The sequence below is a fragment of the Rhinolophus sinicus genome, chromosome 2 (genome assembly GCF_057876585.1).
Source record: "Rhinolophus sinicus isolate RSI-liver-muscle chromosome 2, RSI-T2T, whole genome shotgun sequence".
Lineage (NCBI taxonomy): Eukaryota > Metazoa > Chordata > Mammalia > Chiroptera > Rhinolophidae > Rhinolophus > Rhinolophus sinicus.
The window spans coordinates 141,668,095-141,681,720 of NC_142502.1; the positions used below are offsets into that span (position 1 = coordinate 141,668,095).

Consider the following 13,626-nt stretch of genomic DNA (forward strand, 5'->3'; position numbering starts at 1 on the left):
TGGAAATACTTACTCAGAGTTAATTCATAAAAGATTTACATCAACCTTTGGCACAACTCACAAATGGCATTTTCTGTAACTCAGCAGGCTTCAAAATCCTTTCTGGGTTTTGGGCTGTTTTTGCATGGTTGTTAATTATTAATAGTAATCTTTGGGTTCCAGACATAGAGTTATACATCCACAACCACACCAGGCTTTTGTGAGCTGTTATATTTTAAAATATACATTTTCCAAAACATTTCTGATTTTAATGATAGAGATATATGAATAACAATACATATTTGAAGGAAGAACACTTGAGGAAATAAAAAATGTCTTTAAATTTGCTAAGGCTGAGTAGAAACAAGCTAGGGCATTTGGAAAAACACAGCAAGATTTGTATAGCTCGAGGGGAATGAGTGAGAAGGAATATAGTAGGAAATCAAGTCAGAGAAGAACTTGTAAGACATAATAAAGAGTTTTGTGGGAAGCTGCAGAAAACAACAGTATATGACTTGTTTTTAGACAATTACTCTGGTTGCTGTGTGGAAAATAAACTACAGAAGAGCAAGAGAAAAAGATGGGATATCAGTTAAGAAGCCACTGCAGTGCTCCAGGAAAGATATGATAGTGGTTATAACTAAGATGATAGAGGCAGAGGAAGTAAGAAGTGGTTAGGTTCCTAACATATTTTAAAGGTTGAAATGGCAAGAACTGAATGAGTGATGTGAAGGAAAGAGAAGGAAGAATCAAGGGTGCTTTGGGGTTTGGTGCCTAAACACTATGTGTAAAGTGAAGTCATTGACAAAGGCAGAGAACACTTGGGAAAGAGTTGTTTTCCCGATAAAAAACCGGGGTTTTGTTTCAGATGTGATTAATTTTGAACTACCTATTTTACAACCAAGTGGAGGCATTTGAACATGTGAGTCTGGAGCCACTAAATTGAGTTAGCTGAACTAGAGAAAAAGAATAGAGAAGGGAAGAGGTCAGAGAACTGAGCCCTGCAGCTCTGCAGTATTAACACGTAGGGAAAAAGAAAAGGAGGCAGAACAGAAAGCTAAGGAAGAGTAGCCAGGAATGTAACTCATCTGACTTTATGAGTATGAATAGATTACACTCTGCTCTGGATTTCTCCACTGAGTGGAGCCCCCTGAGCACAAATGATTGTTTTCCATGTTTTCATGAGGAACTATAAAGCTCAGGAAAATCAAATGACATTCAAAATAATGCCACAGAATTAGCATAACTAGAACTAGAACTTAAGTCTGCTGATTTAAACACTATCTCTCCATCATAAAGAGCCAACTAAAGATTAAGTAAGCAACAGCAAGAACAGAATAATAATTTCTATTTTTACTTCCAAAGATTTGGTAACTTAATACTGAAACTTAACACTCGAAATACTAAATGAGCCTGAAATACTGTTTTACACTAGCTTCTAAAATAGTGACTAGCATGTTAAATATTCAATATTTACTCAGTGAATAGGGGATCATACTATAGCTTTGTTTCCATTCCAAAATAATTTACCTTGCATTTTTGAAATTCAACACTTATTTTAAAACCTAAAGCAAAAACATGAGTCCTATGTTATCAAATATCTAAGTCTCAAAATTTAGGAGAAATAAAGAATTAACAAATATGGTCTTTATTAAATAATGAAAGAGTAAACCAGCATAAAATAATAAAAAGTAGACAATTTGTTCATTGAAAAATCATTATTAGTTACTATCTATGCCAAAAGAAATGTGAAAATTCTTATGTATGTGCAATTAACACTAAATATAACGAAGAAAACAAATTTATTATTAAAATGAAGGCATATGCATCAAATAAAGGAGAAAAAAAACCACAGAAGGCATCCCAGTACATTGTCAAGTCTACATGAATGTAACTGATGTTGTTACTACTATTTCTAAATGAAGGTTTAAAAACTTTTTTTTTTTTTAGAATTGCTTTTTTTTTTTTTTTAATTGGGGCAGGGGAACAGGACTTTTATTGGGGAACAGTGTGCACTTCCAGGCCTTTTTTCCAAGTCGTTGTTGTCCTTGCAATCTTAGTTGTGGAGGGCACAGCTCAGCTCCAGGTCCAGTTGTGGTTTCTAGTTGCAGGGGGCACAGCCCACCATCCCTTGCGGGAGTCGAACCAGCAACCTTGTGGTTGAGAGGACACACTCCAACCAACTGAGTCATCCAGGAGCTCAGCTGCAGCTCAGCTCAAGGTGCCGTGTTCAATCTTAGTTGCAGGGGGCGCTGCCCACCATCCCTTGCGGGACTCGAGGAGTTGAACAGGCAACCTTGTGGTTGAGCGCCCACTGGCCCATGTAGGAATCGAACCGGCAGCCTTCAGAGTTAGGAGCATGGAGCTCTAACCGCCTGAGCCACCGGGCCGGCCCCTGAAAACTTTTATAGCCAATGAATGAAAAAGGTAAAGGAATTAAGTACAAATTGGTAGGTACAAAATATACATGGGGGTGTAAAGTACAGCACAGGGAATATAGTCAATAATATCGTAATAACTATGTATAGTGCCAGGTGTGTACTAGACTAATTGGGGGGATCAATTAAATTATATAAATTACATAAATTGTAAATTATATAAATGTCTAACCACTAAGCTGTACACCTGAAACTAATATAAACTAGTATTGAATTTTAACTGTAATTGATAAATAAATAAAATTATAGCCATCTCTTATGTAAAACTATGTAGCAAGTGATCAACATATGCAGTTTTTGCAATTATTTTTAACCTTTTAAACTGCAATTACTTTTGCACAAACCTAATACTTTCTTTTAAGACCATATTCTTACACATGATTAAAGAACTATAAGTATGGCAAATGATGATCGGTTATTTCTTCTATATACAGATCCTATAAAATGCATTAAGATATTATCAATTTTGATTATTCTTAATTACAAATAAAATGATTGATAGCCTCATATAACTTGACCTGGAAATCTCGACTACCAGGCAACTAGAGTTTCCCCATTAAAACCTACTTATTTTGCCTCAAATAATATAATACGGATTTGCACTAAATACATGTTTCTATTTTTTTATTAAGTGGCTTCTAAAAATCAGGATCTTGTAGTTTTAAGGGTACACCTGCATATATTATCAACTAATAATATTGCAATAACTTGGAATGCTTTACAAAAATAAAAGTGAAATAGCAAAAACTTTTAGATCATAGCTATAAATCTGAATCAGCAAATCACAAAAGATAAAGAATTTACTTACTAGTAAATACGCAGTTTTAAAAAATGAATTACGCTTGTGGCAAAACACTGCTCTTTCACACTATACAGATCATGCTGCAGATACATTACGATGAAAGCACTTATAGTTGATGACTGACATACTTCCTTAACTCATCCCTCTTAGAAGGTCTTACAATTAAAATATAAAACTAGAGCACTGGCTTCTGAAAAACATAAAGGCACTAACATTTTCATTAGCATAATACATGCCTGCCTAAGGTTTTCTAAATCCAAGGCAATGTATGTGAATTTGACTTTACATTTTTACACTAAACTGGTGGAAAATAGATTCCATTCATTGTAGTGTATATGTATTCTAAGTTTAGTGCTTAATTTTACAAGCAAGAACAGAAATAATGTACCGCATAAAATCCTATTACGCACCACAGGAAGCAAATGAGTTAGAGGCAGGCACAACCATCACTAGATTATACTGGACATTAAGTACCTAATGTTCTAGTTCAGACAAGTACCTTAAGCTAATCAAATGCATTAAACTGAGCTGGTCTTCTGACTGCAGCATACAGGGCACAGAGAATAAATTAGTTAAATGGACAAGCTACTTAAAACGACAACATCAACTAGTTCGTTTATCATTTTTTCAAGTTGATTTAATTTTGTTAGATTTGAAAATGTATAATGTCAGATAAAATGTTAATAATGCCTGCAGCCTAGAAAAAAATAAAATTTAATAATTAAATGTCCTTTTCTAAACATCAACCTCCTATATTATATGGGCTATGGAAATCTTTAATTTTACTATAGCATGTATTTAATATGTAATTCATATCTGTTTTTTCTTTGTTACTTATGTTTTACTCTGTTTTATTCAAAGGATGGAATGGTTTAAATTGAAATATACCCATATATGTACAGTTTTGTGTTTTCATAGTTGCTCTATAGTAATAAAATTTTGACCATAGATGACAATTCTTGGAAATACAATATAATACATATAAAGTTAGATAGATGACATAGTATAAGACTAATATTACTTAATGTGTTATACAACATTTGAGATTACCTAGACACATCAAAAAGAGAAAGTGATTTGCAACATTCACAGGACTATAAGGTAAGACTGGGTAGCAAAACAATTAAAACTGGACAAAGTATTTCACCTGAGAGAATAATTTTTTTAATTAAAAATAATTCTTATCCTGTTTTGTGAAGGCACAATTTTAAGGATAAAAAGCAAACCAAGATGTTTTCACTCATAAATTTCATCTCCCTTCTAAATGTGTCAACCATCATGAAAAACAGGCTTATCACAACCCTACTTCTGGAATATATATACATAATTTTTATTTTTCTGAATATAACAATTTCTGGCTGATTTTTGTGAGTTATTTTATGATCTGTGAGACTTCAATATTTTTTTTCAGTGGCTATAGGGAAAAAATCTGGCATGAACTTACATTAAAAACTTTCTTTTAAGCAAAATAAATTAGAGCACTTTATCATTCTGCTACAATAGGCTCATATTCTAGCAATGTTGAAATAAGTATCTAGGCCCAAAATGGAGCCTCTCTTGCCTGGGGTGCCATGTCAGCAACCACAAAAATAACTTTCATAACCCTGTAAATCCGCTGCTTGACCCGAAACACAGTGTATCCAGTCAGCCAATCTCCAAATGTCAAGTGTACTCTGGGCTCTACTTACTTCCTTGTTCCTTCTCACTCCAAACAAGGTTGACTATATGGCCACTGCTAGCCAGATGTCTTCTATTTTCTCTTCCCTGTTTTTTATTCCTTATCTTATAAAAGCTTCCTGTCTTCTGTCTCATTTTGCACTTCTCTGAATGGAGACTGTCTGCACTATGAATGTTAGGTCTCTGAATGTTAGAGACCTTGACTTAATGTTAGGTCTTTGAGTGTTAGGTCTCAGAGACCTTGACTTACAGACAGAGCCGTGTCTGCAAGAAAACAACAAGATGTCTGTTGGCCTGCACCTGCAGACAGAGCCAAACTTGCGATAACAGAAAACACCACAAAACAGCTACTGGCTTACAGGTAGTCAGCATTTTCTGTTCAGACACTGCTACCCTGCCAGCACAGCCTCTATAAAACTCTCCTCACCCCCTCCTTCAGGCTGCAGGTCTCCTTTAGGCATGCAGCCCGGACTGTAGCGATCTTTGTTCAGTCCGATATACTTTTCTCTCTTACAATAAAAACTTTGTTAGCTTGCCTGACCATGCATGTTCCTTTACTGGCCGACCTCTCAATGAAGTGTTAAATAAAGTTTGTATCACTTAAATTGTCTTCTTTAATTATCTTTAATAGCACGAAACAATACGTAACTAAAAATATGTTCTTACAAATCAAGATTGCTAAAAGTGAGTTGATCATAATATAACATCAGTTTTTGGCAATGATACCCAAAAAATCTACTACATCAGGTTTTTTTGCCTAACTAATAATGATCATGTGACAAGAAAGGGCATATAAATATACAGCATGCTTCTGCAACTGGAGCTTCTATTACCTTGTTGATCTGAAAAATTCACAAGTCCTTCAATCAAAGTACATTACCTAGAATTTTTTTAAACTCCAAAATATTATTTTGCCATTTGGCTAAAAAGGCAACCACTATCAATACTTTTGAAAGCCATAACTAACAGTGGTGGAGTAGGGCCATGCCACAGAGAACTGCTGGGCTAGAGTTAGGAGAAGATTTGGTTTTGATCTCGCCAGCTTTGGAGTCCTAGGAAACTCATTTAACCTTTCTTAGTTTCCATTCCCTTATTTGTAAAACAGTAATAAGAGTAAGCGATCATATCTAATATTCTCCAAGAATCTCTCTTAACTATAATTAAAATTAACAATGAAAAAAAATCATAGTATTTTATCTTTAAGTAGAACCAGAACACCAAACAGCTCAAGAGATAAAAAAGAAAAATACACTATAGATATATACAAATATATTCAGATATAGACATGAAAGTCTCTATTACTACATGTGAGTCATCTACCTTGGAGTAATTTCTCTTGACTACTCCCTACTCTGTTCTCTTTTCAAGAGATTGATGAAATGAAGGCAGCAATTTTTGACAACATTATTCTTAGCGAGGCTTTATATTTTGTTTTTATTCTTCTCAAGATTAGGCATATTTGGATTTTGCTTCTAGGAAAAATGTAGGACATCATGGCAGACCAATACCCATTTTAATAACTAGAAAAAACTTGAAAAATTATAAAAATTATTTCTATGAGAGAATTATGGGAGCATGAACATTTTAGATTATCTAAAATTCCATGGAGCAAAAAGCCCTTCTTAGGGGAGCTGAAAGTCACTGGCTCTTTTCTTCCTTGAAGGCCTTTGTCCATTCTTGGTGTGGGTCTAGGATAAGACCTGAACCAAGTAAACGAACACTATTTAAAAAAAGAGAAACTAGTAGGGCTTTTCATGGTCTCGTGGGATTGTCACAACAGTTTAGAAACTAAAGGAACCCCAAAGACAACACTGATTTTTCCCAAGAAATATTTGCTGAGTTCCTGGGAGCTCAGAGAGGCTTAAGGTTCTGGGTCTGAAACTTCAAAATGGCAAAGTGAAACCTCCAACTCATGTAGTGTTTCAGCGACAAAGTCCCACTACAGGGAAAAGATCTGTAACAAACACATAATTGGTCTCCCTCAAGAAACGTGCCAGAATTTAAGATGCATGGGTGATCGGCCATGCTCAAAATATCCAGACAGAAGAACCAGAACTAAGAACACAGAGACCTTCCTTTCTATCAGAAGTCTAGAAATGCCATGTCAAAGGAACAGAGACAAACCAAAGGTAGACCAAGTTTTATTAAAACATCAACCTAGCCATTATCTATCTAAATATCTCTCTAGACAGAGATGACTCGCTCCTGTCTGCCAAACAGAGGGGGTACCCTCACTGGGAAGTTAATATCTATAATCCCTACAGTTCTTTTTGTAAACAATATTAGTATTGTAAGAAAAAAATTACTTAGACATGAAGAGACAGAAAAATGTGATCAATAACCAAAACAAAAGAAACTGCTTCAGAAATGTTGGTTAGCAAATACAAATTTTAAAATACCTAACACAAATACATTTAAAAAAGTAAGAAAATGGGAAATGTGAATGAAAAGATGGATAATTTCACCAAAATTAGAAACTAAAAAAAAGAATTATGGATATTCTGGAATTGAAAAATGCAGTTTCTGAAATTACAACCTCTTTAGGTTTAACAGCAATCTAGACTCAAGAGAAGAGAGGATTAGTAAACTCTAAGACAAGTCAATAGCAAATACCCATTCTGAAGCACAGAAGAAAAAAAGAATGGAAAGAACAAAACAATGCAGAAGAGATATGTAGGACATGGTCAAAATTTTAATGTGTGTTTAACTAAAGTAAAAGAAGAGAAGAGACAGACCAGGGAAGAAGCAATGTCTGATGAGATAATAACCAAGCAATTTTCCCAAACAGACAAGATATCAACCTCCAAAAAAGCCCAGTGAACCCAAAATAGGATGAATATAAAGAAAAAAACACCTAGGCATGTGTTAAACTGCTGAAAGTAAAAGCAATGATAAAAATCTTAAAAGTGGCCAAAGAAAAGGCACGTTAATTACAAAAGAGCAACATTAAAACAGGTAATGTGTTTTCTACATAAACTATGAATGAAGGAGTCAGTTGAATGACATCTTTAAAGGGATGAAAGGAAACAAAACTTGCCAAGCTTGCCAAGAATTCTCTACCAAGTAAAAACATTTTTTTTTTTTTTTAAAAAAACTAACTAACGTCGTTTTTCAGACACACAAAAGGTGAAAGAATTCTTTTCCAGGAGATTTTTAATACATGAAATACCAAAAGAAGTTAAAACTAAAAGAAAATAATTCTAGATGAAAGGAAAAAATTATAGGAAAAAAATGAAGTATACCAAAAATGATAAATATGCCAGTAAATATGAAAAAATGCTGATGCTTAATAGTTAAGAAATTAATAATAATGCCTTATAAGTTAACATGTGTAGAGGTAAAAATATATGATGATGATACTTTTTTTAAAAAAGCAGAAGAGGAAGTCAATGGAGTTATACTAATGTAAGATTGGGAAATGGTGAAAGTAGCAACTGTAAGGTAGAATGTAATAAGTCAGTGATGTCTATTAAAATCTAATGTAACTAATGAAAAATATATATAACTAAAATGTTGATGCAGGAGAAGAAAATGGACTGAAAAACACTTGACTAATCCAAAAGAAGTCGGGAAAAGAAGAATAAAGGAACAAAGAATGTGCGGGACAAATAGAAAACAACAAAAGGTAAAATTAAACTCAAATATATCAGTAATTGTATTAAATGTAATTAGACTAAGCATTCCACCTAAAAGGCAGAGACTATCAGAGTGGATCAAAAATAAGAGCAAGGCACAAATAATATGCTATTTGTAAGAGACATGCTTTAAATATAAGGACAAAGGTTGAAACTAAAAGGCGGAAAAATATCACACAAACACTAACCAACGAAAATTGAAGCAGCAATATTATATCACACAAAGTAAAAGTTCCACTTCTGGTAATGACAGAAGAGATCTTATCAGACCAAACCTCCCACAGGAAAGAATTATACCCTGTAAAAAATATTAAAAGCAATAATCTTAAGGCAATGGATTACTACCAAAAGCAGAAACCAGAGGGGAGTCAAGACATGGAAAAAGGGAACATCTCTGAGTGAGTTTTCAATTTCTAAGTAAAACTGACAGAATTAAGGGAAGAAATATTATTTTATTTCTGACATCAGAAAGAAAAATTTTAGTATCTCACTTCTAAGTATGATGTTTGCTGTAAGCTTTTTGTAGATATTAAAGAAGTTTATGATATTAAAAAAGTTTCTTTCTATTCCTACTTTGAAATGAGTTTTTATCATAAATGAATGAATTTTGTCAGTTTTTAAAATCATTTATTGAAATGATTATATGATTTTCTACTTATTCTGATATGTGGTAAATCACATAATTTTTTTATATTAAACAAAACATGCATTCCTTGAACAAGCCCATTTTGGTCATGTTATATTTTTTTTCAAATTGCTTAATTCACTTAACTAACCTTTTCTGTGTGTTTTTTTTAAGGATATTTATATCTAAGTTCAAAAGTAGTTTTTCCTGTAATTTTTTATTCGTACATTATTCTAGCTGGGTTTTACTATCAAGATTATTCTAGTCTCATAAAATGAGTTGGCAAATATATCCTCTTGTAATTTTTCTGAAATACTTTGTTTAAAAATTGAGTATTTCTTCTTTAAATGTTTGGTAGAATTAGCCATTAAAACCAAACAGGCTTAGAATTTCTTTAGTAGAAGGCTTTTAATTATGTATTCAATATCTCTAATGTTAAACGATTCTTCTGTTTTCTTTTTTTCTTGTATTTGTTTCTAAAAATTGTATTTCCTAGAAATTTGTTCATTTCTCCTAAATTTTCAAGTTTATTGACATAGCTGATGAAAATGTCTTTTTATTATTATCTGCATGATGTTCTGCTGGAATGAAACACTTATTTTTCTTTTCTTTTCTTTTTTTTTTTTTTTGCAGTTTTGTAACTTTATTTGATGATCAGCAGTTAGTTCTCATCCACATTAACTGTCTGTAGATTTTTGAAAGTGGTGACAGGTACGTAGGTAACCAATGTATAGCGCTTGTTTGGTGAATCTTCATCCTCATTATGCTTCCTGGACAACCGCAACCGGATGCAGTATGGGACATTCCTTATTCCTTTGGCCCAGACAGCTTTGTTGAGTCTGGTGTCAATGCGCACATCTGGGGTTCCCATCTCCTTCATGGCAAATTTCCAGATCTCTTTGAGTGCCCGTGGGGCATGCTTCTTGAAACCCACTCCATGGATGTGCTTGTGAATGTTGATGGTACACTCTCTGGTCACTACCTCGTTGATAGCAGAACGGCCCTTCTTTTTCTCGCCACCCTTCTTTGCGGGAGCCATCCTGCCGGGCCCAGGTTGGAAAGAAAGAGCGCGAGGTATTGTGGGAGAGGGAAAGCAGCGTCGGAACCCTTATTTTTAAAATGATACAGCATAAGCTTTTTCATTTTTCTTTCTAGCCTAGAGTCTTATTCTGCCGCTTTATTAAAAACCACAGTTATAGAAATAGCAACAACTTCAAATAGTCCAGGAGATTCAGTAACCTGCATTCCAAAATTATTTCAGAAAGATGGCTGTCTGGAATTAAAGCTCTCTGAGAGTAGACTCATTACTTCTTTCTTTGGTAGTTTGATTTATTTCAAATTCATTCATGCATCAAACAAAGTTGCAGATATTACACAAGAATGAAAGAGTTCTTGCAGTCAAGAAATTTACTGTCTAGAGGAGATGTTCCATTTAAGAAACAAACACAATCTCATAGATAAATTTTACTCTCCATGGCACAAATGGGCACAAGATGCTACAGAAACAGAGAGAAGCACTCTTACTTTTCTTTCAGGGTTCAGTTTCATATGTTGGCAAGAATGGTGGAATGGTAGGAGTTGCAGGAGGCAGAGATAACATCCTGAATTTAAATCTGTCACCGTAAGGAGTCTGGATAGAATGCATGATGGGGTAGCATCGACAGCTTTTAAATTATATGATTTGCATTTTAGAAAGTTAGAAATGAGGAACAATTTCAGGCATTTATAAGATTAATAACCTCAACAATTTAGAATTATCTTTAAAAAAAAATTAGAATCCTACCTATTAACAAAATTAAAACCTATTACCTATACAAGTTGAAAAACTAGACATTAAAGACGAGATGAGAAACTACATGCATAAATGAATAAATTACAGAGATTAAAGAGAAAGGGAGCGCAATCAAATGTTTCTGGTTTATATACCTATAACAAGATGATCCATAAGGACATTCAGGCCTGTCGTCAGTCTCATCTCGACACATGTCTTGTGAACCTCCATAATCACTATCACCAGGGTGACTGAAGTGTTGAAAATGGACAGGATTCTTCCTATGAGGGTGATAAATATACTGTCAGAAAAAATAATTAATAGGATCTACGAGATTTCTAGATATACTAAAAAAAATTAATAAGATATGGCAGGAAACCAAGCAATACATCTGATTATTCCAGAATGTGAACTAGTGTGCTACATTGTTAAAAATAAGGTTTTGACATAGTCAGTAAAGAACTTCCATGGTAACAAAATAAATTTCTAATGACATATGGTAGGTCACGAATGTCAATGATTAATTTGCAACTAGTATTTTATATGTGTGTGTTACACATACACACACATATGCATACACAGCTTTTAAAGACTTTGAATAACATGAACACACCTATGTGCCTTTTGCTAAGATAAAAAGCAGTCCATTACCAACATTCTAGAAGCCTCCACAGGTCTTCTTCCAATCATTAAACCCAAAGGTAACCACTATACTATCATAGGAAATAATGTTTCTCAAACATTTCGGTCTTAAAAAAAAGAACTACTAAAACTCCAGAGGGCTTACTTATGTGGGTTATTTAACCGGTTAGAAATAAAAAATGAGAAAACTTTTTAAATATTCAAAAATAATAAACCCTTTACATATTATCATAAATAACATATCTTAACACAAATAATTCTATCTCCCAAAAAATTGTGATGACGCTGTTTTAAACTTTGGAAATTTCTTTAATGTCTGGCTTAATGGAGGACATGTGGATTCTCATATCTGTTTCTACATTCGATCCTTAACACTAACACGGATCATGTAGCCTCTGGGAAATTATGCTGTACACTTGTAAGAGGATGAGAGTGGAATACGCACACACACACACAAAGTCTTAATATTATATGAAAATGGTTTTGACCTAATAGATTTCCTAAAAGCTTCCTGGAGACCAGAACTTCTCAGGGGTCTCTGGACCATACTTTGAGAAGCAACTTTATAAAACAACATATTAGTTTTGCCTGGAAATATATAATATATACTTTGAGAATGACTTTTAATGTTTGTGTGATTACTCCATGTTGTTGCATGTAGCAGTACTATATTTTCATTATTGTGTAAAATTCCACTGCATGAAGCTGCTACAATTTATTTGTCCATTCTACTATTCATAGACCTTTGGGTGCATTCAAGTTAATTGGCTTTTATAAATAATACTGCTATGAACATTCTGCTTTTGGTGTACATATCTATTCATTTTCTACATATGCATAAAATGCTAAAGATTCCACAAAAAAATAGTTAGAAGTAATACACCAACTCAGCAAAGTTGCAATATACAAAATTAAAACACAAAAAACAGTTGTTTCTATACTCTCATAATAAACAATACCAGAAGAAAAATTTAAAAACAACATCACTTATAATAACATTTTAAAATAAAATATTTAGGGATAAACTTAATCAAGGAGATGAAAGACATGTACACTGGTTTAATTTCTATTTAGAAAGATACAAAGAAATAGAAAGATATCCCATGTTCATGGAATGGAAGACTTAATATTGTTAAGATGTCAATACTACCCAAAGCAATCTACAGATTTGATGAAATTCCTATCAAAATCCCAATGACATTTTTTGCAGACACAGAAAAATACATCCTAAAATTCATATGGACTCTCAAGGGACCCAAATAGGCAAACAATCTTGAAAATGAAGAACAAAGCTGGAGGTCTCACACTTCCTTATTTCAAAACTTATAAAACTACAGTTATCAAAACAGTGTGGTATTGCATGAAGACAGGCATATAAACACATGGAAGAGAAGAGAGAGCCCAGATATAAACCCTTGCATACATGGTCAAATGATTTTCAACAATGATGCCAAGACCATTCAATGGGAGAAAGGACAGTTTTTTCAACAAAGATGGTTGAGAAAATTAGACGTTCACATGCATAAGAATAAAGTTGGAGCCTTCTCTTTTACTATATAAAAAATTAACTCAAAATGGATGAAAACCTAAATGTACGACCTCAAATATAAAACTCTTAGAAATAAATGGTGTCTGTGTGGGGGAGGAGCTTTATGACGACATTGCATTTGGCAAAGATTTCTTGTCAAATGCAAAGGCAGCAAAAGTAAAACTAGATAAATTGGACTACATCAGAATTAAATGGTAGCCGTGATCTGGAAACAGACAATTGGATAAAGAAGATGTGGTACATATATACAATAGAATATTACTCAGTCAAAAGAAAAGATGAAATTCGGCCATTTGTGACAGCATGGATGGATCTTGAGAATATCATGCTAAGTGAAAAAGTCAGACAGAAAAAGTCAAGAACCATATGATTTCACTCACAAGTAGAATATAAAACTGAAAGCAACAAATGAACAAACAAGACAAATAAAAAAAGCAAAAACTCATATACACAGACAACAGCATGGTGGTTACCAGAGGGAGATGGAAGGGATATAGAATAAGGTAAA

The 13,626-nt window shown here is 33.5% G+C and overlaps 1 protein-coding gene and 1 pseudogene across 2 annotated transcripts in view; both read right to left on the reverse strand.

Annotated features, from left to right (window-relative positions):
* The window catches only part of APLF (aprataxin and PNKP like factor), an 82,354-nt gene that overhangs the window by 19,879 nt on the left and 48,849 nt on the right, over positions 1 to 13,626 (reverse strand). For both annotated transcript variants that reach the window (XM_019718313.3, XM_074332091.2), the window contains exon 8: positions 11,083 to 11,208. In XM_019718313.3, coding sequence (XP_019573872.3) covers positions 11,083 to 11,208 — 126 coding nt within the window. The remainder of the gene's footprint in view (positions 1 to 11,082; positions 11,209 to 13,626) is intronic.
* On the reverse strand, positions 8,219 to 11,052 carry LOC109443124 (large ribosomal subunit protein eL31 pseudogene; annotated as a pseudogene).